Genomic DNA, 23,433 nt, shown 5'->3' with positions numbered 1-23,433 from the left:
CTTCCACCCTTTTGCTGGTATAGGTCGGGCCGCACGCCTGGTACTGAGTTCTGGAATGTGAAACGGCCGGACGATGCCCCCAATTGTTAATGCTGATTAAATATGACCAAAGAAACAATAAGTGAAAAGCGCGGGCTACGTATTATGTCCGTAACCTGCGTACCCTTTATACCTAACTACGTGCAAACAAAACGTAGCGCAGCGTAGTGTACCTTTAGTGTGTATTTTACACCAAGAACCAATACCTTAATAAGAGATCCCTTCGCAGTACTCTGTCTCTAACCTGCGAATTCACCTTTAAGGACAGTGTCCGTAATATACCTTTATCGCTAAATGTGAATAACAGACACAACCACAGTATAGAAGTAAGGAGATGAGAACTCCGTAAAAGTTGTATTTAAGTCCCTAATGGACAAAAGGGGGTTACAGGAATAGAAAATACAGGTATAACAGGTAATGCAATAGACTAACAATAAATACAATAATCAGGCTCTACTTAGGGGAAGAGAAACAGATACAGGATACAATCAGCCAACAATACAATAAGAATAAATACCGTGGATGCAACCGTTACCGTCTCATCAAATATGCGCAGCGCAGTCCGGTCAGAGCTCGCTATCGTTCAGGGTTGAACTATAGCCCGGTCGAAGGTCAGGGAAAGGAAGATGTGCCGAAGTGACCAAGGCCGCCCTGGGTCACCTATCTTATAGGGTCAGAAAGGGGAGGTCAAAGGCCATTCCTATTGGTCAGAGATCGTATGTCAGGTCCACTGTGATTGGGGGTTAGATGAGGCACCTGGTTTGAATAGGTGCAGGGGAGTGAACTTTAGGAGTCCTTTGTTTGTTAGTATCGTCGTCAGAGATTGTAAATAGCTGTAGAAACCGGTTACATCTAGATTCCTTTGTTATATACTTTCAACCGAAACTGTCTTGGGAATATGGATTATGTCCATAACTATCGGGCCGTGTCTATTGCGAAATATTCGCAATGACCGGAATACTGCGCATAAGAAATGGAGCGGAACGGTACTAAACACCTATACAGATAGATGTATGCAATGCTAACTAAGCTATGTGTGGCGTTCTAAACCTTTACCTATATTTTATTTAATGTAAGTATGTTATTATGAATTTATGTGTGATAGTATGGCTACTCTTCTGGTCCACTTTGTCACACATACTCAGGTATGGAAACTTTATTTGCGCAACTCTGCGAACCAAAATGGCGGCCATACTATCCTAAAATGGCGTGTGTGCAACTCGACTTCCACACTCTGTATATTGTACTTTTACTGCGCATACACGGTTTGTCTGTTCTGTGAAAGACCTGCCCTGCCTGCTCGTAGTGCTTGGCGTTCTTTTGTGAAAGTGGCAGGCCAGCAGCAGGAGGGAGCCAGGAGGAAGTAGCAGCTAGGAGCCAGGCCAGCAGGAAGCAGCAGCCGGGAGCCAGGCCTGCTGGACAGAGAGAGAGAGAGAGAAGTCCACATATGATGGATTTAGGATTGGGTGGGGGGGGCCTCAGAAATATAATTGTACAGGGCCCCAAGATTTCTGTTGCCGGCCCTGGTTAGGGGGCTGATTGGCTGATACGTTATCTCTCTTAAGGTGCCCATACTCTAGCAGACCCTCCAACATGACCCATTGCATTCGGTACACAATGCTCTGCTCCTGGACTTCCCTGGTAATGTATGATTTGCCAGCACCTGTGTGGAACTAGGTAATTGAAGAGAAAGGTGTTTCACCACAGGTGATGACAATCATACAATGTCTAGGAACAGAGCATTGTGTGCCGAATGCAATGGGTAATGTTAGAGGGTATGCACTAGTAAGATTTATCTTCAGATCTGGCTGGTTGGAACAAAAACATGGTTATGGATGAATGACAGTTGGGCAGTTTTCCAGCATTTCCAAGCAAATGGTCAACTGTCATTTGCTCTCGTCCATAACCAGGTTTTTTTTCCAACCAGACAGATCTGTAGATAAGAAAAACTTACAGTATCAGGCGCAAACACTATATCTCACACTTGGAATATGGGGTTATATTGAAAGGTAGACGGCTGCTCCCAATTAACAAATTGTATGATTTGTTAGAGTAGAACAATAAACAAATGGATATATGTGAATGAACACATGTATCCAGAGAGCGCCACACAATTGGAATTAGTTCAAAGCGTTTATAAATTTATTGTTACAAACATATAAAAATAATTTTACCTTAGGTACAAATTTACAGTAAAAAATACACATAAAAAAAGGAACAACGCATACTTATATAGGGGTAATTGCAGCAGATGATAGTCCAGATAATTAGTAGTGCTAATAATCTCTCCTTAATTGATAAATACAATTATCTTAGTCTCTCCCTGTATATGACTTGAAGGTAATATTTTCAGGGAAACTGAAGGATATTCAGTGGCCGTTTTTTTTTTTTTTAGGCTTGATGAATACAGTCCATCCTGTCCGTGGACCGCTCAAGCTACACTGTCAGCTGCCGCCGCCTGTTGGCGGTCAGCTGATGTTCTGTATGCAGTGAGCGAGCCGTCCACCTTTGGCGCTCAGCCAGATGAAAGCCGCTGAACTGCCAGGGACTAGGAGGAATGGTGTAAGGTGCAGGTAGACTCACCCAGGCCACTCTGGTTTATCTCTCCTGCGAGAGAACAGCTTGCGTTGTTGGTGCCAGGGCACTGGGGGTCTCCCGTTAATCACTGGCGTGGATTAGCCGGCTCAAATTGGTAGTAAAGCGGTCTTGTGGAGGTAGCATGGAAAGCTGCTGGTATAGGGTTCAAATGAGGAGTATGCGTTGGCTCTGCCCCTTGACGCGTTTCTCCGCTGTATTGGCGTATAGCAGTTTCTTCAGAAGGATCATGACCATGGTTGTTAAAACGCTGATGTCCAATCGTGTTCAGTCATTAATTAGTGTTTCCAGATGGTTCATTAACCTTTAATGGGTTGAATCAAAGTAATATGCTGATTTCTTGTAGAGAAACTATAGCCCAATTAACCAAGGGTGTGAATGCATTATGTCTATATGTCTATCTAAATATCACATAATATTGGCATTATGTAAACAATTTTATTATATTAATAAAGGAAAAAATAAAAACAATAAACTAGAAAACTACATGAGGAATGGCATCTCCTAACATAAATACACAAAAGAATCACTGTGCAGAGCTCCGGTCTAGTGATGGGGAATATCTCAATAGACCGCAGGTTCAAATCCCCATAACCTAACGAATTTTAAGTAATTAATTTTTTTGTTTATTTATTTATGTCTCTTAAACAAAACGCATTTCTTTCTAATAGGTTATGTTCTAATTCTCGTCAAATCTATTGACTCTTGCTGTATGACTAATCATCTGTTTTTTGCTACATGAATAATACAATTTGTTTTAAACAATATTTATTCGGAAAAATATCCTGATACAAGTCTATTATGCTAATTAGAAACACAGAAAGAAGTCCTGCACCCCACCAAGTTGATTTAATATTCAATACTTGTTAGTCACATTAATTAATTAGTATTTTTAGGTCGGCCAGACCTCACTCGTCGTTAGGCGCTGCTGCTCTAATTGGGATTGCTCGTAGTCCCAAGTAAAGAGAGAAGAGATTGGAGAAGTAGAGCTGCGCACCCAACTGGAGTAATGAAAACTATTTAATATTACACACGTACAGTATACAGTAAAATTAATTAAAAATCAAGAAAAATAAAGCATAAAAAGTACACGGTATATAAAATAGGGAATATACAACCGGTTGTATTTAACTATATTCCAGTCCTGGTTAGGGTAATTAGTGTCAGGTTAGTACTGTTAGATGCATATTACTGCCAATTGCCATTATACATTCCCGGGTTTTAGTGTTGTTATTTCCAAACATAGTATATTACACTATTGGTTAGTGATTAAAGTGTATTTTGTAGTCACTTTATATGTCTGGCCAGACAGTTTGGGTAATGGTACCTTACAGATGACCTTGTGCTGCTAAGTCCTGTCCTCCCAGTTGATGGCGCTGGTTAGCCAGATGTACAACTTTATCCAGAGTAGATTTTGCAGGTAAGCTGGTCACAGCGTAATCAGGGGTACCAATCCTCTTAAATGTATTGCCAATAGGTGGTCCTCTAACGCGTTTCCCCGCCTGTTATTGGTAATCAGCGGCTTCTTCAGAGAGAAACCCGGGAATGTATAATGGCAATTGGCAGTAATATGCATCTAACAGTACTAACCTGACACTAATTACCCTAACCAGGACTGGAATATAGTTAAATACAACCGGTTGTATATTCCCTATTTTATATACCGTGTACTTTTTATGCTTTATTTTTCTTGATTTTTAATTAATTTTACTGTATACTGTACGTGTGTAATATTAAATTGTTTTCATTACTCCAGTTGGGTGCGCAGCTCTACTTCTCCAATCTATTATGCTAATTGGTAACACATAAAACTCTTAAACACATATATAGTATAAAGTATATAATGTAAAATAAAATGAAGAAAAATAGTAATAAATAATAAGAATACTTATAGAACCATAAGGCTTAGTACATAGACCCATGTGTTCTAAGGAGAAAAGTTCCTAATAATAATAATAATAATAATAATAATAATAATAATAATAAATCTTCATCAGTTTAAAACTAAATTGAGTATGTACAATGTGAAAAAGTCGGTTATAAAAGGAAAATCACGAAAAATACCTAACCATCCATGTCGGCATATAGGAAAAATGTAATAGTGTACCAAGCGTAGCGAGCTACCGGTCCCAAAACTGCGAGGGTTCACGTTACATTAATAGTGGGTCCCAAAAATGGAAAACCTCATGTCTACCTTTTCCTTGTCGACATTTTGACCCTTTTGACCTAATGCTTGTCTTTCTACTACATGTTGACCTTTTGACCCTGTCGACCTCTTGGGGTAGACCTATTGACAGTCTATCTACACACTGCCTATCTAATAAACCACACCGGTCCACCACTCAAGGCCATTATATTATCTTACTCTTGCAGGCCTTATAATTTCCCTGAATTGCATCTGCAAATAGATGGGAAACCCCAGTTCCCTTGGTGTATTCAGAGATTACTGCTGCATACGGAGGCGCTGGGAACAGAATCGGCCAAACCATGGATATTCCTGGGCGATAACTGGGAGGTGGTCTGAAGGGAACACAACAAGGCCATCTAATGAGCATGCTTCGGGACTGTCATGGGCATGCTACGGGAGTGTCATGGGCATTTTTTATGGGCCTGTCATGGGCATTTTACGGGACTGTCATGGGCATTTTACGGGACTGTCATGGGCATTTTACGGGACTGTCATGGGCATTTTACGGGACTGTCATGGGCATGCTACAGGACTGTCATGGGCATGCTACGGGACTGTCATGGGCATTTTATGCGAATGTCATGGGCGTACTACGGGACTGTCATGGGCGTGCTACGGGACGGTCATGGGCGTGCTACGGGACGGTCATGGGCGTGCTACGGGACGGTCATGGACATTTCATGGGACTGTCATGGGCATGATGTTACAGGAGTGTCATGGGCAAGTTACGGTACTTTCATGGGCATGTCATGGGACTGTCATGGGAATAATACGGGACTGTCATAGGCATGTTATGGGAGTGTCATGCAGAACTGAAGCCACAGACATCATGTTTAGATAAATTCAGAAGATGACACTGACTAGTTATAGGCAGAGCCAGGGCCAGTGCTACAGTTTTCGTAACACCCCTACAAACTATAAATGTGTCCCTTACCTCTCATACTTTATAAAGATACAGTGTTTCACAATGAAGGGGCATGGTCAGAAAATAGTACCCCTAAATTAAATTACACCACATTTTATTCATATTACATCTGCATGTATTGCCCCTTATTCATATTACACCACATAATAGTGCCCCTTATTCACATTATGACACATAGTAGAGCCCTTTTATACATGTTATGCTACACAATAATGTCCCTTATACACAATTCAAAAGTAGTCATTCCCTTTACACATAATGCCCACAGTGCTCCTCATACATATAATGCATCTCAGCCTCTGTCAATCCAGCAGATCACCGCCCATATTCTTCCAGCAGCTCCTTGCTCTGGATCCCTCCAGCAACTTCCCTGCCTTTATGTTTGCTTCCATCCCTCTCTCACCCTGGAGAACAGAAATAGGTAGAATAGTAGGGCGGCGCAATGATTGGCTGCCAATAGCTAAGTGCTTCAATGGGTCCCTCAAACCCTTCACCAACACCAGAAAAACAAAAGATGAAACACAACCTATCAGGCGCTCGAGTTCTTGGTCTTGCAGGAATTTCTCCCATATGGTAGGTGCATGTAAAATACAGAATAGGGTATAAAAGAAGCTCATTTGCTATTGACCAGGACACCTTAAAAAAGTCCTCTTTATGAGGAAGAAACGCGTTGGTGAGCTTGGCATTTGATCTTCATTGATGGTGGACGGAGAGGACCGGGAGATGCCGCTGTAAGGGAACCCAGCATTGACATCACTGTGGAACTCATATGTTTCATACTGTATGCGCTTATGGCCCTGCTTAATAACCAGTTCCCAACACACCCGGTAATTACTCGTCTGTACCTTTTTTAAGGATTGACATCACGCACTTAGCACTTTATGAGTGCTTTTCATGGATGAATTGTTTTTATGGATGAATTGTTTTTTTGTGCATTTATGTGAGTTTTAGTGTGTATTTCCCGAAGCCTGCTATTAAAGAGGGAATTCATGTTCAAACGTACCTCACCATTGTACCTCTCTCACCCTGTCTTCATCATGTACGTTGCCTGCTCCTCTTAGTGGCTCTTCTTCACTTCAGCTGCGGTGACAGAATGACATCACATACGCCGTGCCACAAAAGGAAGCTGCTGGTAAGGGCTTTTCTGTTGGAATCACTGTTTCACCTCCCACCGCAGGTGGTGGAACTCAGTTCCGCCATGTTCCCCCAATGGTGGAATGTCTGGCACCATGGGTGGATTTGCACATTCAGAGGTAATTAACAGTTGGTATCTCATGGCTGTCGATGTCCACTATACACAAGGGAAAAGCTGAACGTAGCATTTAGTACAATTGTATCTCCACAAAGCATCGCTACCATGCATGCATTAGTGCCAACCACTGATCCAGCCCCAGCATGTCAGAGACCTCGTGGTGGTGTAGTGGTTCATCAGGGTGGGGCAATAAGCACAATACAGTGGGTACATCAGAGAAACATCGGATGCCCCAAATAGTCCCTCTAGTTCTGATCCATGTGCTCCATGACCTGGTGCTGGGACCGCACACAACTCGCTGCCCGCTCCAAGAGATCACAGATATGGGTGGGGTCTCTCATGTCCTGGTCAGTAGGGAATTTCTCTTACCGTCAGCAACTGCCTGACCCTGACTCCAGCCACGGAGCAGTGGGCAGATTCCACCTGATCATTCAGGAATTTGGCCCCGTCCCCGATGGTTTTAGTTTGTGCTTGTGCAAACCCCCGGAATGAACGCTATCGGTGAGTTTCACACTCCCCAGGGTTTTCGCTCAACGGCGCGGGGGGGGGGGGGGGGGGGCAGGGGAAGAAAATAGATGCAGGAACCTGCCCAGCAGTTTATGGGCGTGCCCTCAAAGTGGTGGACGCACCCAGGAAACCGCTGGGTGGACACCTGCAAATGCAGGCGTGTCTATGCCTGCGTGGGGCGGGCGGCTGATGTCACATGACATCAGCGCCCGACCTGTATTCGGCAGATGGCGGGCGCTGGAAATGTTAGTTCAGACTGACTTTTCTTAGCGAGCAGCAGAAATCATTCGATGGTCAGTGACCATCAATTGATTTTTTTCCCCCCGTGCGGATGCCTGTAAGGGGATGTCTTTGTGCTAGTGAGGGGATTCCCTCGGCGGGGTGCGTTCGGCGGGGGTGGCGGTGGCATTTACCTGCTCGATAGGTTGTGGATATACTGTATTCAGCCTAACAAACAGGTCTGAATCGGGCCCTTTGTTACCACCACCACGCTCCTACCACGTGGCACCTGTATACAGATTACTGCTGTGTATGTGTCACCAATGGTGACATTGCATAAGGGCAGAAGCTGTACCTGGCACACGCTGTCCAGTCCCTGAGTCGGCTACTGACTTATTGCTGGCACCGACCATCTGGTCACTGCCAGACAAACATAGCCAAACGGCACCAGCCTGCAGCCACACCCAGCACAGCCCAGGATAAAAGCCAATGGGTGGATATAAAACTAATCAAAGGAAAGGAGAGATCCCCTGCCCCTGACATTTACACCCCTGGACCGCAGGAGCAGTGCTGGTTCCTGTATTCTTCCCAGCTCCCCCCTCCTCAATGTCCCCAGGTCCTGTGTCACCCCCATGTCCACAGATCCTGTGTCATACCCTCCCCCTCATGTATCCAAGTTCTATGCCCCCCCCCCACATGTGCCCTGTTCCTGTGTCCCCATGTTTCCTCACTCAATTCCCCAAGTCCTGGGTCACAGATTCACTGGGCTCCTCCATCCCTGCAGGGGGCAGTAGGCTAAATTTTTGCAGGGACTTGGTCGATTGGTCTACAGCACAGGTCTTCAACCTGTGGCCCTCCAGATGTTGTGTAACTACATGTCCCAGCATGCCCTGACAGTTTTGGCATGCTCTTATAGGAAAACTGTGGCAATGCATGTTGGAACATGTAGTTTGACAACATCTGGAGGGCCACAGATTGAAGACCCATGGTCTACAGTAATTGTGTCGGCAGGCAATATTGTGTAAGATATCTATATACCTGGTTACTGATATCACACAGTGAAGCTGGGGAACCAAATGTGCCTTCCTTTACTCAAGATTTCCCTTCCCTCACCTGTGTGATATCACGTCACTGACTGAGCACCTGTGTGATATCACGTCACTGACTGAGCACCTGCGTGATATCACGTCACTGACTGAGCACCTGTGTGATATCCCATCACTGACTGAGCACCTGTGTGATATCACGTCACTGACTGAGCACCTGTGTGATATCGCAGCACTGACTGAGCACCTGTGTGATATAACGTTACTGACTGAGCACCTGCGTGATATCACGTCACTGGCTGAGCACCTGTGTGATACCACGTCACTGACAGAGCGTCTGTGTGATATCACGTCACTGACTGAGCACCGGTGTGAGCTCACGGCACTGACTGAGCACCTGTGTGATATCACGGCACTGACTGAGCACCTGTGTGATATCACGTCACTGACTGAGCACCTGTGTGATACCACGTCACTGACTGAGCGTCTGTGTGATATCACGTCACTGACTGAGCGCCTGTGTGACATCTTGGCACTGACTGAGCGCCTATGTGACATCACGTCACTGACTGAGCGCCTGTGTGATATCACGTCACTGGCTGAGCACCCGTCTGATATCACGGCCCTGACTGAGCACCTGTGTGATATCACGGCCCTGACTGAGCACCTGTGTGATATCACGTCACTGACTGAGCACCTGTGTGATATCACGTCACTGACTGAGCATCTGCGTGATATCACGTCACTGACTGAGCATCTGCGTGATATCACGTCACTGACTGAGCACCTGCGTGATATCACAGCCCTGACTGAGCACCTGTGTCATATCACGTCACTGACTGAGCACCTGTGTCATATCACGTCACTGACTGAGCATCTGCGTGATATCACGTCACTGACTGAGCACCTGCGTGATATCACGCCACTGACTGAGCACCTGCGTGATATCACGTCACTGACTGAGCACCTGTGTGATATCCCGTCACTGACTGAGCACCTGCGTGATATCACGTCACTGACTGAGCACCTGCGTGATATCCCGTCACTGACTGAGCACCTGTGTGATATCACATCACTGACTGAGCACCTGCGTGATGTCACGTCACTGACTGAGCATCTGCCAGTATATATGTACTTGCTGCCGCTTGGGCTGCACCACTATTGTTACACCACTGTCTGAATGTGTATAAGTCATGAAATCAACCCAACCAAGGTCGGTAGTCCATAGATCGACCACTACTGGTCATCAGTTGACACATTTAAAAGGTTGCAAAAAAAGGGGAAAGGGGGAGAGGGAGAGGCCAAGGGCACTGGGCTATTGCGACAGGGAGTGAGAAGGCATGCTCCAATCAACACAGTAATATGTATGTATACCGTTATATAGTTGTGGAGGTGCTCCCAGGGAGTAGGGTGAATGTAGACAGAAAAATTTAGATATCCAAGAGAGGATATCAAAAAAGTCTCCCGGGTGGGGCACAGCCTTCTAAAAAGAATGGGTAACTGTTAATACAAACTTTATTTGATTAAAATATGACCCTAAAATTGGGTCAGACAAAGACAGAAGACAAAGACAAACAAATAACACTTATAACGATATGCGAGAGAAAGTAGTGAAATATGATTTCCTCTTGATAGTTATGTCAATGGGTATGAGGGGGAGATAATCCCTCCAAATATCAGTAACTATATATAGGAATACTTTGTTAGGAAATCCTATTAGACAATAAACACCTCAAATACCAATGTATATATTCAATTTGTCTCAGTAAGCATCAAAAAAGATGATATTACGGTAATGTTCCCTGTGGTAATAATAGTGTCACAGCCCCGCTTCACCAGAGTATGAATAGTATAGCAGTATATACAGAGTTGGAGAATACCCGAGTTAGAATTTGCTAAAGGAGTCGCTGCTGCCTGTGCATGTGACAAATGCCAGTGAATGTACAGTTGAGCGGACCCCAAGAGCGTCACAGGTATCAGAATGTAGATGAGGGAGTTTCTGCTGTTTCCAGGGGTGACCTGCCTGGCTCTGTTATACCTACTTACTACCTATACCTACTCAGGGTTCTCTCATTTCTAGGGGACCCGGGACCCGACTCTGCGCTGTCGTTTGTATAACAGAGCCAGGCAGGTCACCCCTGGAAACAGCAGAAACTCCCTCATCTACATTCTGATACCTGTGACGCTCTTGGGGTCCGCTCAACTGTACATTCACTGGCATTTGTCACATGCACAGGCAGCAGCGACTCCTTTAGCAAATTCTAACTCGGGTATTCTCCAACTCTGTATATACTGCTATACTATTCATACTCTGGTGAAGCGGGGCTGTGACACTATTATTACCACAGGGAACATTACCGTAATATCATCTTTTTTGATGCTTACTGAGACAAATTGAATATATACATTGGTATTTGAGGTGTTTATTGTCTAATAGGATTTCCTAACAAAGTATTCCTATATATAGTTACTGATATTTGGAGGGATTATCTCCCCCTCATACCCATTGACATAACTATCAAGAGGAAATCATATTTCACTACTTTCTCTCGCATATCGTTATAAGTGTTATTTGTTTGTCTTTGTCTTCTGTCTTTGTCTGACCCAATTTTAGGGTCATATTTTAATCAAATAAAGTTTGTATTAACAGTTACCCATTCTTTTTAGAAGGCTGTGCCCCACCCGGGAGACTTTTTTGATATCCTCTCTTGGATATCTAAATTTTTCTGTCTACATTTAAAAGGTTGACATGGCTTAGGCCAACAGGGTTAAAAGGATGACACAAGCAATAGGTTGACGTGGAATATGTGTCGACATATGGCCTGTTGACCAATAGTGGTTCACCTATTAACTGTTGACACATTTATTGCCGACCACACCCCGTCGGAATATAATGGAAGCAGCTCACACTCTGGGGCTCCCCCTGGTCAGTTTCCAGTAATGGGGAACTCTGTACGTTATTATAATGTACAAACGTACATCAATACAAACTCTATGGATTGAAGTTATTGGAGCAGATGTATTAACCTGCCCTTGACGTTTTTCAAATGACGGGTCCCGCTTCTCCTGCATAACGAGGAGAAGGGGGCACCCGTTATGGTTGAATGTATTTTGAAAAAATCCTGAAGATAAGGAGAGCCGTTAAAAAAAAAAAATCCTCCGGCTGACTCTCTGGGCATGCGCGAGATCTCGCTTATATCACCAGATCTCGTGCGCAGCCTGGAGCCGGTAGCAGGGCTAGCGCTGTGCCCGCAGTGGGGATAGGACAACGCTAGCCCTGAGCTGGTGAAGAGCCCGGGGTGATTTAATGCCTCAAAGGCTGTTAATCCATCATCCGGCTGCTAATTACTGGGGGGGATAGCAGGGGACAGCCACGCCGAGCGATACTCGGTGGGCTGTCGCAAGCGCACGTTAGGTATTAACCCCTTGAGTGGTGGGTTTTGCTGGGGCAGGACAAATCTACCAGGGCAGGATACCTGCCCCAGCAAAACCGACCACAGAAAGCTATAGGCAGCGCCCCCCCTCACCTCCGCTCCGTCGTTAGTACGCCGGAGCTTCCTTGCTGCCTCTCTCCCCGAGTCCCCCCTGCCTAAGCCGCGGCGCCTGTCACATTTAGCAGTGACGTCGGTGGCAGGCTGGGGGATGTTCGCGGCTCGGGAGGACTCGGGTGCCTGGCCGACCATACCCGAGCCTGCCACAGACGTCACTGTAAAATGAGTGACAGGCTGGCGGACGGGCTGGTCAGAGAAGCTCCGGCGTACCGATCGCCAGAGCACAGGTACTGGGGGGGACAGGAGCTGGTGACGGGGGTGTCCGGTAGAGGTGCTGTGCCAGTGGTGCATACCTGGACACCACTGGTGCACACCTATTGTATAATAGTGGTATGCCCGGAGATTTTCCGGGACAGCCCGCTGCGGCAGCGCAGCTGAGCCCGGAAAATCTCCGGGCATAACACTCAAGTGGTTAAAAAACATAATCACCCCCAGATAACTAGCGTTGCAGAAATGCACGTAACACTAGTTCATACATCTGCCCCATTGTGTGATAAACTCATATGTATAAATTCTATAACAGATAGATCTCTCCTCTACAGTAGTAATTGGTCTGTTATTTATTATTATTGGATACAATACCCAAAGAAATACATTAGTAATATTCAGTTATTCATTTTCCATAGTAAATGAATGATATCTTGCACATAATCTCCTTGTTGCAGTATCTACTTTATGAGTTTGATGCAGGAATTCTCATACACACAGAAGGCTGCGTGCAGGGGCTCAGTGAAGGTGGCGGAGAAGGTGTACAGGTGTCTGATGGGGTCACACAGCTTGTAGAAGGACAGACGCCCGGCCTCATAGTCCAGGTATATCCCTACTGTCTGCACAGGAGACTCTGGATCTATAATTGTATGTATATTGTTATGACGTGCAATCAAATTGTCAATAAGGCGCAGGTCCCAGGACTTGTTATTATAACCAATGAATGATTCACCACCATTAATCTTTCTCTCTATACTGTGACCGGCCACCCCCACCAGCCATTTCTCTGCCTCACTCACATCCACTTCCCAGTAATGTCTCCCAGATGAGAAGCTACAGGAACTTAGAACCTGCCGCACAAAAAACCTCTCTGGTCCATCTGGTCTCTTCTGAATTACATCAGTATAAGACACAGATCTGTGATCTCCTGATATAATAATCCAATTAGAGGCCGTCTTTATGTCCAGTAATACATCAGCTTTCTCCATCACGGAGAGCTGTCTCTTTATCTGTAGATCCATCAGACTATCAGCCACGAGGGAAAGTCCCCTGTGTAACATCTGTGAGATTATTCCTTCATCCACACATCCAGCCACTCTTCCATCACTGGTGACATCACAGCTCCTGTGACTCATGACATCACCTCCTGGATTTTTCTTCAGGACAGTTAATGGATCAGTGATGTTACAAATCTCCTCAATGCTACTAATCTTCCTGGACAGCTCATCCTTCTGTGTCTCTAGCTGTGTGATCAGATCAGAGACAGAGAGAGACATCTCCTTTTCCTGTCTGGAGATCTCATCCAGGACCTCCCTCTCCAGGGTCTCTAACTTCTCCCTGATGTCTCTAAACAGATCAGTGACTCTCTCAGTGACTCTGGTGGCTCTCTCCTTCTCCTTTCTCCTGTGACCCTGCAGATGCTGCACTCTCCTCTCAGTTTCCTCTCTCTCAGACTTCAGGGTCTCAGTAACTGCTCTCAGTGTCTCTTTTTTCTTCTCAGAGGCCACAGTCAGAAGTTCCACGTGGTGTCCCCGGTGGTCTCCAGCCACCCAGCATGATATACAGATAGCAGCGGAGTCCTCAGAGCAGTAATACTTCACCATCTCCTTGTGTACGGAGCATTTTCTGCCTTCAAAGGAATCAGTGGGTTCAGATAAAACATGTTCAGCAGACTTACTGTGTTTGCTCAGGTGTTTGTCACAGAACGAAGCGTCACACTGCAGACATGTTTTAGCCGCCGGCACAGGAGTGTCACAGTAAGTACAGAAGATCGGAGTCTCCTCTGGCTCTGGCAGGTTACATAGGAATCTCTCCACAATGTTACACAGCTTCCTGTTCTTCTCCAGTGCCGGACGCTCTTGATACTCTGCTCTGCACTCTGGACAGGAATAGCCCCCGGCCCCCTCCTGTGTATCCAGCGCACTCACAATACAGTCCCGGCAGAAGTTGTGGCCACATCTCAGGGACACGGGGTCGGTATAAGTGCTCAGGCAGATGGAGCAGCTCAGCTCAGCTTCCAGGTCTGCAGATGCCATTGTACTGTAGGAAACAGGAAGAAATGAAACTTTCTGATGATACAGAGCAGGGCAGAGGGAGGGGCTGAGCAGTAACGTCCTCACCCAGTGACAGGAGATGAAAGTGAAAGAAATGCTGGTAATGGCTGTGTGGGGGAGGATAGAGCTGTGATACTCAGTGAAAACATATCCATCCTCTACCACCAGAACCGGCTAAATCAGGGGGCGGCAAACATTCCTCTGGCCCATGATGACATAACAGCAACACACAGTTGTGTTAGATGTGTCAGTTGCAGCTAGGGTTACCACCTTTGTATTGTGAGATTCCCAGACACTGCCCCACCCCTTGACACACCTCCAGCCCACCCACTGACCCACACTAGCCCCGCCCCTTTATCCGTCTTTTTTTTTAACCTTTGCTTCAATTCTATTCGCACACTGTAATGCCACTTACATGTTATGTCACACACTGTAATGCCCATTACACATTATGCCACACATGTGATACCCATTACATGTTACACCACCCACCCTGATGCCCATTACACATTATGCCATACACCGTGATGCCCATTACACATTATGCCATATACCAGGATGCCCTTTACACATTATGCCATATACCAGGATGCCCTTTACACATTATGCCAGGACTCAACAAGAACAAATTATTCTTAAATAGGGATGCAGCAGGTGATGATGGTGAGAGAGGAAAATGCAGATAAGAAGAGGGTGAGGGTGAAAGAGCGACAGTGGCTGACACAGAGAGGGAAAAGGAGATACAGAGAGGACAGGGGTGATGCAGAGAGGACATGATTTACGCAGGCAAAAGGGGTGATGCAGAGAGGACAGGGGTGATGCAGGCAAAACGGGTGACGTAGAGAGGACAGGGGTGATGCAGAGAGGACAGGGGTGACGCATGCAAAAAGGATGACGCAGAGAGGACAGGGGTGACGCAGGCAAAAGGGTGACGCAGAGAGGACAGGGGTGACTCAGAGAGGACAGGGGTGACGCAGGCAAAAGGGGTGATGCAGAGAGGACAGGGGTGACGCAGAGAACAGGGGTGACGCATGCAAAAAGGATGACGCAGAGAGGACAGGGGTGACGCAGGCAAAAGGGTGACGCAGAGAGGACAGGGGTGACTCAGAGAGGACAGGGGTGACGCAGGCAAAAGGGGTGACGCAGAGAGGACAGGGGTGACACAGGCAAAAGGGGTGACGCAGAGAGGACAGGGGTGACGCAGGCAAAAAGGATGATGCAGAGAGGACAGGGGTGACGCAGAGAGGACAGGGGTGACGAAGAGAGGACAGGGGTGATGAAGAGAGGACAGGGGTGATGCAGGCAAAAGGGGTGACGCAGAGGGGACAGGGGTGATGCAGAGGGGACAGGGGTGACGCAGAGAGGACATGATTTACGCAGGCAAAAGGGGTGATGCAGAGAGGACAGGGGTGATGCAGGCAAAAGGGGTGACGCAGAGGGGACAGGGGTGATGCAGAGAGGACAGGGGTGATGCAGAGAGGACATGATTTACGCAGGCAAAAGGGGTGATGCAGAGAGGACAGGGGTGATGCAGGCAAAACGGGTGACGTAGAGAGGACAGGGGTGATGCAGAGTGGACAGGGGTGACGCATGCAAAAAGGATGACGCAGAGAGGACAGGGGTGACGCAGGCAAAAGGGTGACGCAGAGAGGACAGGGGTGACTCAGAGAGGACAGGGGTGACGCAGGCAAAAGGGGTGATGCAGAGAGGACAGGGGTGACGCAGAGAACAGGGGTGACGCATGCAAAAAGGATGACGCAGAGAGGACAGGGGTGACGCAGGCAAAAGGGTGACGCAGAGAGGACAGGGGTGACTCAGAGAGGACAGGGGTGACGCAGGCAAAAGGGGTGACGCAGAGAGGACAGGGGTGACACAGGCAAAAGGGGTGACGCAGAGAGGACAGGGGTGACGCAGGCAAAAAGGATGATGCAGAGAGGACAGGGGTGACGCAGAGAGGACAGGGGTGACGAAGAGAGGACAGGGGTGATGAAGAGAGGACAGGGGTGATGCAGGCAAAAGGGGTGACGCAGAGGGGACAGGGGTGATGCAGAGGGGACAGGGGTGACGCAGAGAGGACATGATTTACGCAGGCAAAAGGGGTGATGCAGAGAGGACAGGGGTGATGCAGGCAAAAGGGGTGACGCAGAGGGGACAGGGGTGATGCAGAGAGGACAGGGGTGATGCAGAGAGGACATGATTTACGCAGGCAAAAGGGGTGATGCAGAGAGGACAGGGGTGATGCAGGCAAAACGGGTGACGTAGAGAGGACAGGGGTGATGCAGAGTGGACAGGGGTGACGCATGCCAAAAGGATGACGCAGAGAGGACAGGGGTGACGCAGGCAAAAGGGTGACGCAGAGAGGACAGGGGTGACGCAGGCAAAAGGGGTGATGCAGAGAGGACAGGGGTGACGCAGAGAACAGGGGTGACGCATGCAAAAAGGATGACGCAGAGAGGACAGGGGTGACGCAGGCAAAAGGGTGACGCAGAGAGGACAGGGGTGACTCAGAGAGGACAGGGGTGACGCAGGCAAAAGGGGTGACGCAGAGAGGACAGGGGTGACGCAGGCAAAAGGGGTGACGCAGAGAGGACAGGGGTGACGCAGGCAAAAAGGATGATGCAGAGAGGACAGGGGTGACGAAGAGAGGACAGGGGTGATGAAGAGAGGACAGGGGCGATGCAGGCAAAAGGGGTGACGCAGAGGGGACAGGGGTGATGCAGAGGGGACAGGGGTGACGCAGAGAGGACAGGGGTGATGCAGAGAGGACAGGGGGGATGCAGGCAAAAGGGGTGATGCAGAGAGGACAGGGGTGACGCAGAGAGGACAGGGGTGACGCAGGCAAAAGGGGTGACTCAGAGAGGACGGGGTGATGCAGGCAAAAGGGGTGATGCAGAGTGGACAGGGGTGACGCAGAGGACAGGGGTGACGCAGGCAAAAAGGATGACGCAGAGAGGACAGGGGTGACAGTTAAAAGGGTGACGCAGAGAGGACAGGGGTGACGCATGCAAAAAGGATGACGCAGAGAGGACAGGGGTGACGCAGGCAAAAGGGTGACGCAGAGAGGACAGGGGTGACTCAGAGAGGACAGGGGTGACGCAGGCAAAAGGGGTGACGCAGAGAGGACAGGGGTGACACAGGCAAAAGGGGTGACGCAGAGAGGACAGGGGTGACGCAGGCAAAAAGGATGATGCAGAGAGGACAGGGGTGACGCAGAGAGGACAGGGGTGACGAAGAGAGGACAGGGGTGATGAAGAGAGGACAGGGGTGATGCAGGCAAAAGGGGTGACGCAGAGGGGACAGGGGTGATGCAGAGGGGACAGGGGTGACGCAGAGAGGACATGATTTACGCAGGCAAAAGGGGTGATGCAGAGAGGACAGGGGTGATGCAGGCAAAAGGGGTGACGCAGAGGGGACAGGGGTGATGCAGAGAGGACAGGGGTGATGCAGAGAGGACATGATTTACGCAGGCAAAAGGGGTGATGCAGAGAGGACAGGGGTGATGCAGGCAAAACGGGTGACGTAGAGAGGACAGGGGTGATGCAGAGAGGACAGGGGTGATGCAGGCAAAACGGGTGATGCAGAGTGGACAGGGGTGACGCATGCCAAAAGGATGACGCAGAGAGGACAGGGGTGACGCAGGCAAAAGGGTGACGCAGAGAGGACAGGGGTGACGCAGGCAAAAGGGGTGATGCAGAGAGGACAGGGGTGACGCAGAGAACAGGGGTGACGCATGCAAAAAGGATGACGCAGAGAGGACAGGGGTGACGCAGGCAAAAGGGTGACGCAGAGAGGACAGGGGTGACTCAGAGAGGACAGGGGTGACGCAGGCAAAAGGGGTGACGCAGAGAGGACAGGGGTGACGCAGGCAAAAGGGGTGACGCAGAGAGGACAGGGGTGACGCAGGCAAAAAGGATGATGCAGAGAGGACAGGGGTGACGAAGAGAGGACAGGGGTGATGAAGAGAGGACAGGGGTGATGCAGGCAAAAGGGGTGACGCAGAGGGGACAGGGGTGATGCAGAGGGGACAGGGGTGACGCAGAGAGGACAGGGGTGATGCAGAGAGGACAGGGGGGATGCAGGCAAAAGGGGTGATGCAGAGAGGACAGGGGTGACGCAGAGAGGACAGGGGTGACGCAGGCAAAAGGGGTGACTCAGAGAGGACGGGGTGATGCAGGCAAAAGGGGTGATGCAGAGTGGACAGGGGTGACGCAGAGGACAGGGGTGACGCAGGCAAAAAGGATGACGCAGAGAGGACAGGGGTGACAGTTAAAAGGGTGACGCAGAGAGGACAGGGGTGATGCAGGCAAAAGGGTGATGCGGAGAGGACAGGGGTGACGCAGAGAGGACAAGGATGATGCAGAGAGGACAGGGGTGACACACAGAAAAGGGGTGATAGACAGAGAGGAACAGGGTGACAGGGAGTTAGGGGGTGACATAGAGAGAGAAAGGGTATTCTCTAAGTTCACCCCCTTCTCTCTTCAGCAGCAGCAGCCAGCCTCCGCTGCATGCTCCACCCCTCCCCCCTCTCCAGGCTTCCCACATCGGGATTTACCTCTTGCGTCCTCCTGTGCTGAGCTCCTCCTCATGGCTGGCATGGTTGGGAGATCAAGGCAAAGGAGCTCTTACAAATGTCAGCCTCCTCCAGAGCCCACGCTGGCGGCTGCTGGAGGAGTGCTCTTGCAGCAGGATGGAGAGCAATGTGATCCAGCAGACAGTTGTCAGGTGGGGTGGCAATCCGATGGCTGGGGGGGGGGTGGCTTGGGGCGTTGGGCTTGCCTAAGGGCCCCTAGGATTATGAGATCGGCGCGGGACCTGCCTGTCCGTCCTGGCATTTCAAATCTCGCGCCGCCTCGTGAGCCAATAAGAGCTCCCCCCGGACCACGAGATTCTAATCTGATTGGTGGAAGATTTGAAATCCCAGGTCTGACATGCAGGCCCCACGCCACGGCTTCTTAGTCCCGGCGCGTCTACTCTCCACAGGCGTCCTCTCACCCACCAAATGGCGGCTCGGTTCCCGGACAATGTATAGTCCGGGAACACCACCCGTCCAGACTCCGGTCTGCAGGTTTAATAACCGGACTGTCCGGAGTAATCCCGGACGGGTGGTAACCCTAGCTGCAGCATCATTCTGTGAATCTTCCTTCCCTGCATCCTAAAGGTGCTTTGTTGTACTAAGATTTGTGCACAATTCAGTTGGAAAAATAAAAACACAATCAGACCATACTTACCTACCTCCTGAAAATCGTGTCCCCCACCTGGCCCCCCAGAAGGGTGGGCAAGCCTCCCGCATTTAGCAGAGCACCAGCATCACTCCCTCTGCCGGTAAAATACCAGCATTCATGGTTTTTTGGGGGGTGGAGAAAAAATTACGCAAATAGTGTCATTTAGTACCACCCCCTCCCCGAAGAGCCGAGAATCACTGCATTTACAGGAATGGGGGTGGGGCTTAATGACGGCAAACCCAGCCCCCCTCCCTCCCCCATCCCGGAAAAGCTGCCGAGAGTCTCCTCTTAGGGCTTCTCCCAGAGAGCAGACTCAGGAGGTAGGCAAGTTTGAATCAGATGATTTGATTGTATGTGATCTGATTGTATGTGATTTATTTGCATTTTCATACAATTTGCAACTTATAAACATTGAAAATGTCTAAGATTACGACTCAGTGAGACAAACCAGGGGCGTGGCCATGACGAGCAGGGTGTAGGTCGCAGGACCGGCGTCCTCTCCCGCTCCACTGTTCCCGAGACTATGGCTGTTTGATTCCCCTGGTGCACGTGGAGCTTGGCCGGTGTATTGGCAGCTTGTGGTCTGACCCCCGACCCCCTTCGTTACCTGCCTCTTGCTGCCGGGTAGTCGTTGGGTCGCGCAGGAGCGTTCTGGGCGGCTTTGCTGACGGCTGGAGGGACGCCATCCACGGCTGACTACGCGCGCTGGGTGACGAGAGTGTGGGGCGCGACCTGCGCTCTGTGCACGGCGCGGTTGTGGGGGAGAGCCGGCTTTGACGGGATTTGTGGATACGTGTGGAGACTGCTCTGCCCTGTTAGCGCCCGGCTAAGCGGGCGTGAGACACCCTGAGGGTAAGTGGTGCCACTGGTTTGGATCGAAGGAGTCGTGCTGGTACTGAACTCGGAAGCCAGGACTGGATAAGTACTGTAATATACTGTAAACCGATCACAACTTGTTTTCCCTAGGAGAACTATCTTTTGGGCATATATTGACGGCCTTATTTTTGTTGCCTCATGCTAAACTATAGCAGCTGTTTATAAGGGCTACTCAAGCTTTTAGGGTTAAATACTATCTCTTGGCTGGCCGCATTGAATTCCCTTTCTCTGCAATATAGTTCACAGCAATTAAGGTTATCTTTATTACATATATTTCAGTGGATGCCTGTTTGGAGCAAGCAAATAGGAGATATGGGGAAAACGCAGAACTCTGCAGCCGCACAACGGCTAGCTAAATATGCCCGACCACCAGTTACCCCACCATCTGCATCCAGAGAGGAGACTTCACCTCCTGTTACTCCCCCCGAGGGAGAGATATCACTTCAAAAAGTATTAGATGCAGTGGCAGCTAGTGAGGGGAGATTGGCAAATCAAATATAGAAAGTACAGGAGGATTTGAGCTCAATTAAGCACTCTGTCTATCAAATTAAAGAGAGAGTGAAGGAAGTTGAGGCCCGCATAGTAGCCTTGGAAGAGGGGACGTTGCCCCTGAGGGGGAAAATTGATGATCTAGCCTCACAAATCAAGGCAATTAATGCCAAGTTGGTGGACATGGAGGGACGGGCCCGCAGAAATAATTTACGGCTGGTGGGACTACCAGAGCGATCAGAAGGCCAGAATCCTGAATTGTTTGTACAAAGGTGGCTGATTGAAACCTATGGCCATGCGGCCTTCACGAAAAAAATTTCAGTGGAAAGGGCACACAGAGTACCTATGCGTCCTCCCCCTCCAGGATCCCCACCACGTACATTAATAATTAAATTATTGCACTACCTGGACCGTGACCTATTATTAAAGCTGGCTAGATCTAAGACCCCCCTAATTTGGGACAACAACAAGGTGTCCATTTTTCCTGATTATGCGGGGGAAGTGAAAAAGGACAGAGCTCAGTTTTTTGCTGTAAAGAAGAGGTTACGAGATCTGAATCTTCAATATTCAATGCTTTTTCCGGCTAAATTACGTATTATTCATGATGGCTCGACTCAGTTTTTCAGTTCACCCAAGGAGGCTGCAAGATGGTTGGACACTAACTTTCCTGCACGACGCATGACGGATTCCAGACAATAATTTAGTTTTTTTTTTTAACTGCTTAGCTTATTTATAGCCAGAATTGTTACTTTTTTTTTCTCTCCCTATATATTTTAGGGGGTAATGCGAGGCATGCAGGCAATTGTCTCTCTATAAATTACCTATGTATTAAATTTTGTGAGATCTTTTACCAATTGCCCATTTTTTATTTTATTTTTTATTTCTTTCACATTTTTTTTTTTTTTTTATATAGATGTGACACACACACACGCATGGCTTGTCACTTGAGCACTTACTAATTCAACAGTGTGGGTAATAGTATGTTTTGGCAACACGTGTATGCCTGCAATAATATATTTGGAAGGGGTATTTTCTTTTGTTCGTTTTATAAAATTTACTGACTAGATATAATACACTAATGTAACGTTAACGTCATTTGTACACATGTATGTAACAAGTGTTTTGCACTAGGTCTTGGTTGCGTGTCACAGCACCTAACTTGATTATGGATATGAATTATTTTTTTTCTCTTCCTCCTCTTCGCCGAATATTAATGGGTGCTCTATCTCATATAAAATGTCTTCACTGGTTTTTGTTATACAAAGAATATTTGGTTAGAAATTGGGATATGGTATTTGTTATGGGGACGTTAGACTTTAAAATTTACTGCATGGATTTCGCTCCACTCACAAGGGCAATTACTTAGAATTACCTCTAACGTATAGGCTTTTTGGTGCAATAGGTTGCTGTGTGTAATATATTGCAATTATGTGTTCTGTATCACGGTCTTCAGTGATCGCGAAACCCCCCCAAAATTATGGGTCCCTGGGACCCCTCACTTAAAAAAATCGGGGTCCTATTTGACCTTTTCTGGGTCCCAACGGAATAAAGCCTCCTCTCCCCTTCCCCAGCATGGCACATACAGAAGCCTCCTCCTCTTCCATATGGCATATACCCTGAGCCAAGTGCCAGCCTGAGCCTATTTTTTTCGGGGGGTAAGCAAACAGATTTGGGCACCCCAAAACTGTGGCTATTGGGGGGGGGGGGGGGGGGTTCAATTGGCAATTTGCCCACTCACATTAAGCAAGATACACTTATACTTGAAAAAGGCATGTCGGAATAGGGACACCTGTGCTGCACCAATCAGGATTCTGCCCCTGTCCATTGTTTCTAGAACAAAATTAAAAGTAATGGCAGCAGGAACAGGAGGGATAGGGTTTGTGAAATCCCAGCAGAGTCTATAGGCTCCTCTCCTACAGGCAGCTCTGCCTGTTAAGAGTTAATTGGTGAGCTGCAGCCTCTCTGCCAGCCGTGCAGTGAGGGGAGGAAGGACAAGTGGGCCATTAAAAGCCAGCACTCAGAGCGTGGAGGAGGTGACAGTGACGCACAAGAGAGCAGCACCGCGAGGTTGGAGAGGAGGAGGGAAGTCTGCAGCCCGAGTCCTGCTAGCAATAAATCCCCTTACATGACACAGCCAAGCAGCCTGCTAAATGGACCATGCACCCCTCTTACCTCCTACTTCCTGCCCGGATCTGCTCCGTGCTCACTGTCACACCTCCCTGGTTCTCGCCCCCAATGCTGGTTCCTCGTGCTCCGTCCACAC

The 23,433-nt window shown here is 48.3% G+C and overlaps 1 protein-coding gene across 1 annotated transcript; it reads right to left on the bottom strand.

Annotated features, from left to right (window-relative positions):
- Positions 1-12,867: 12,867 nt before the first annotated feature.
- On the bottom strand, positions 12,868-14,819 carry LOC146019910 (E3 ubiquitin/ISG15 ligase TRIM25-like). Its single transcript, XM_083152558.1, has one exon. It carries the CDS (start codon positions 14,563-14,565, stop codon positions 12,991-12,993), a length of 1,575 nt encoding a protein of 524 aa, XP_083008684.1. The 5' UTR covers positions 14,566-14,819; the 3' UTR covers positions 12,868-12,990.
- Positions 14,820-23,433: the final 8,614 nt, after the last annotated feature.

Source organism: Crinia signifera, chromosome 7 (genome assembly GCF_055691185.1).
Source record: "Crinia signifera chromosome 7, ASM5569118v1, whole genome shotgun sequence".
Taxonomy (NCBI): domain Eukaryota; kingdom Metazoa; phylum Chordata; class Amphibia; order Anura; family Myobatrachidae; genus Crinia; species Crinia signifera.
Note: the sequence above shows the minus strand (reverse complement) of the source record. Positions and strands in the feature narration are given on the sequence as shown.

What these genes read in the sequence shown, in the direction of transcription:
- LOC146019910 (XM_083152558.1), bottom strand. Translation starts at nt 14,565, where the DNA reads ATGGCATCTGCAGACCTGGAAGCTGAGCTGAGCTGCTCCATCTGCCTG.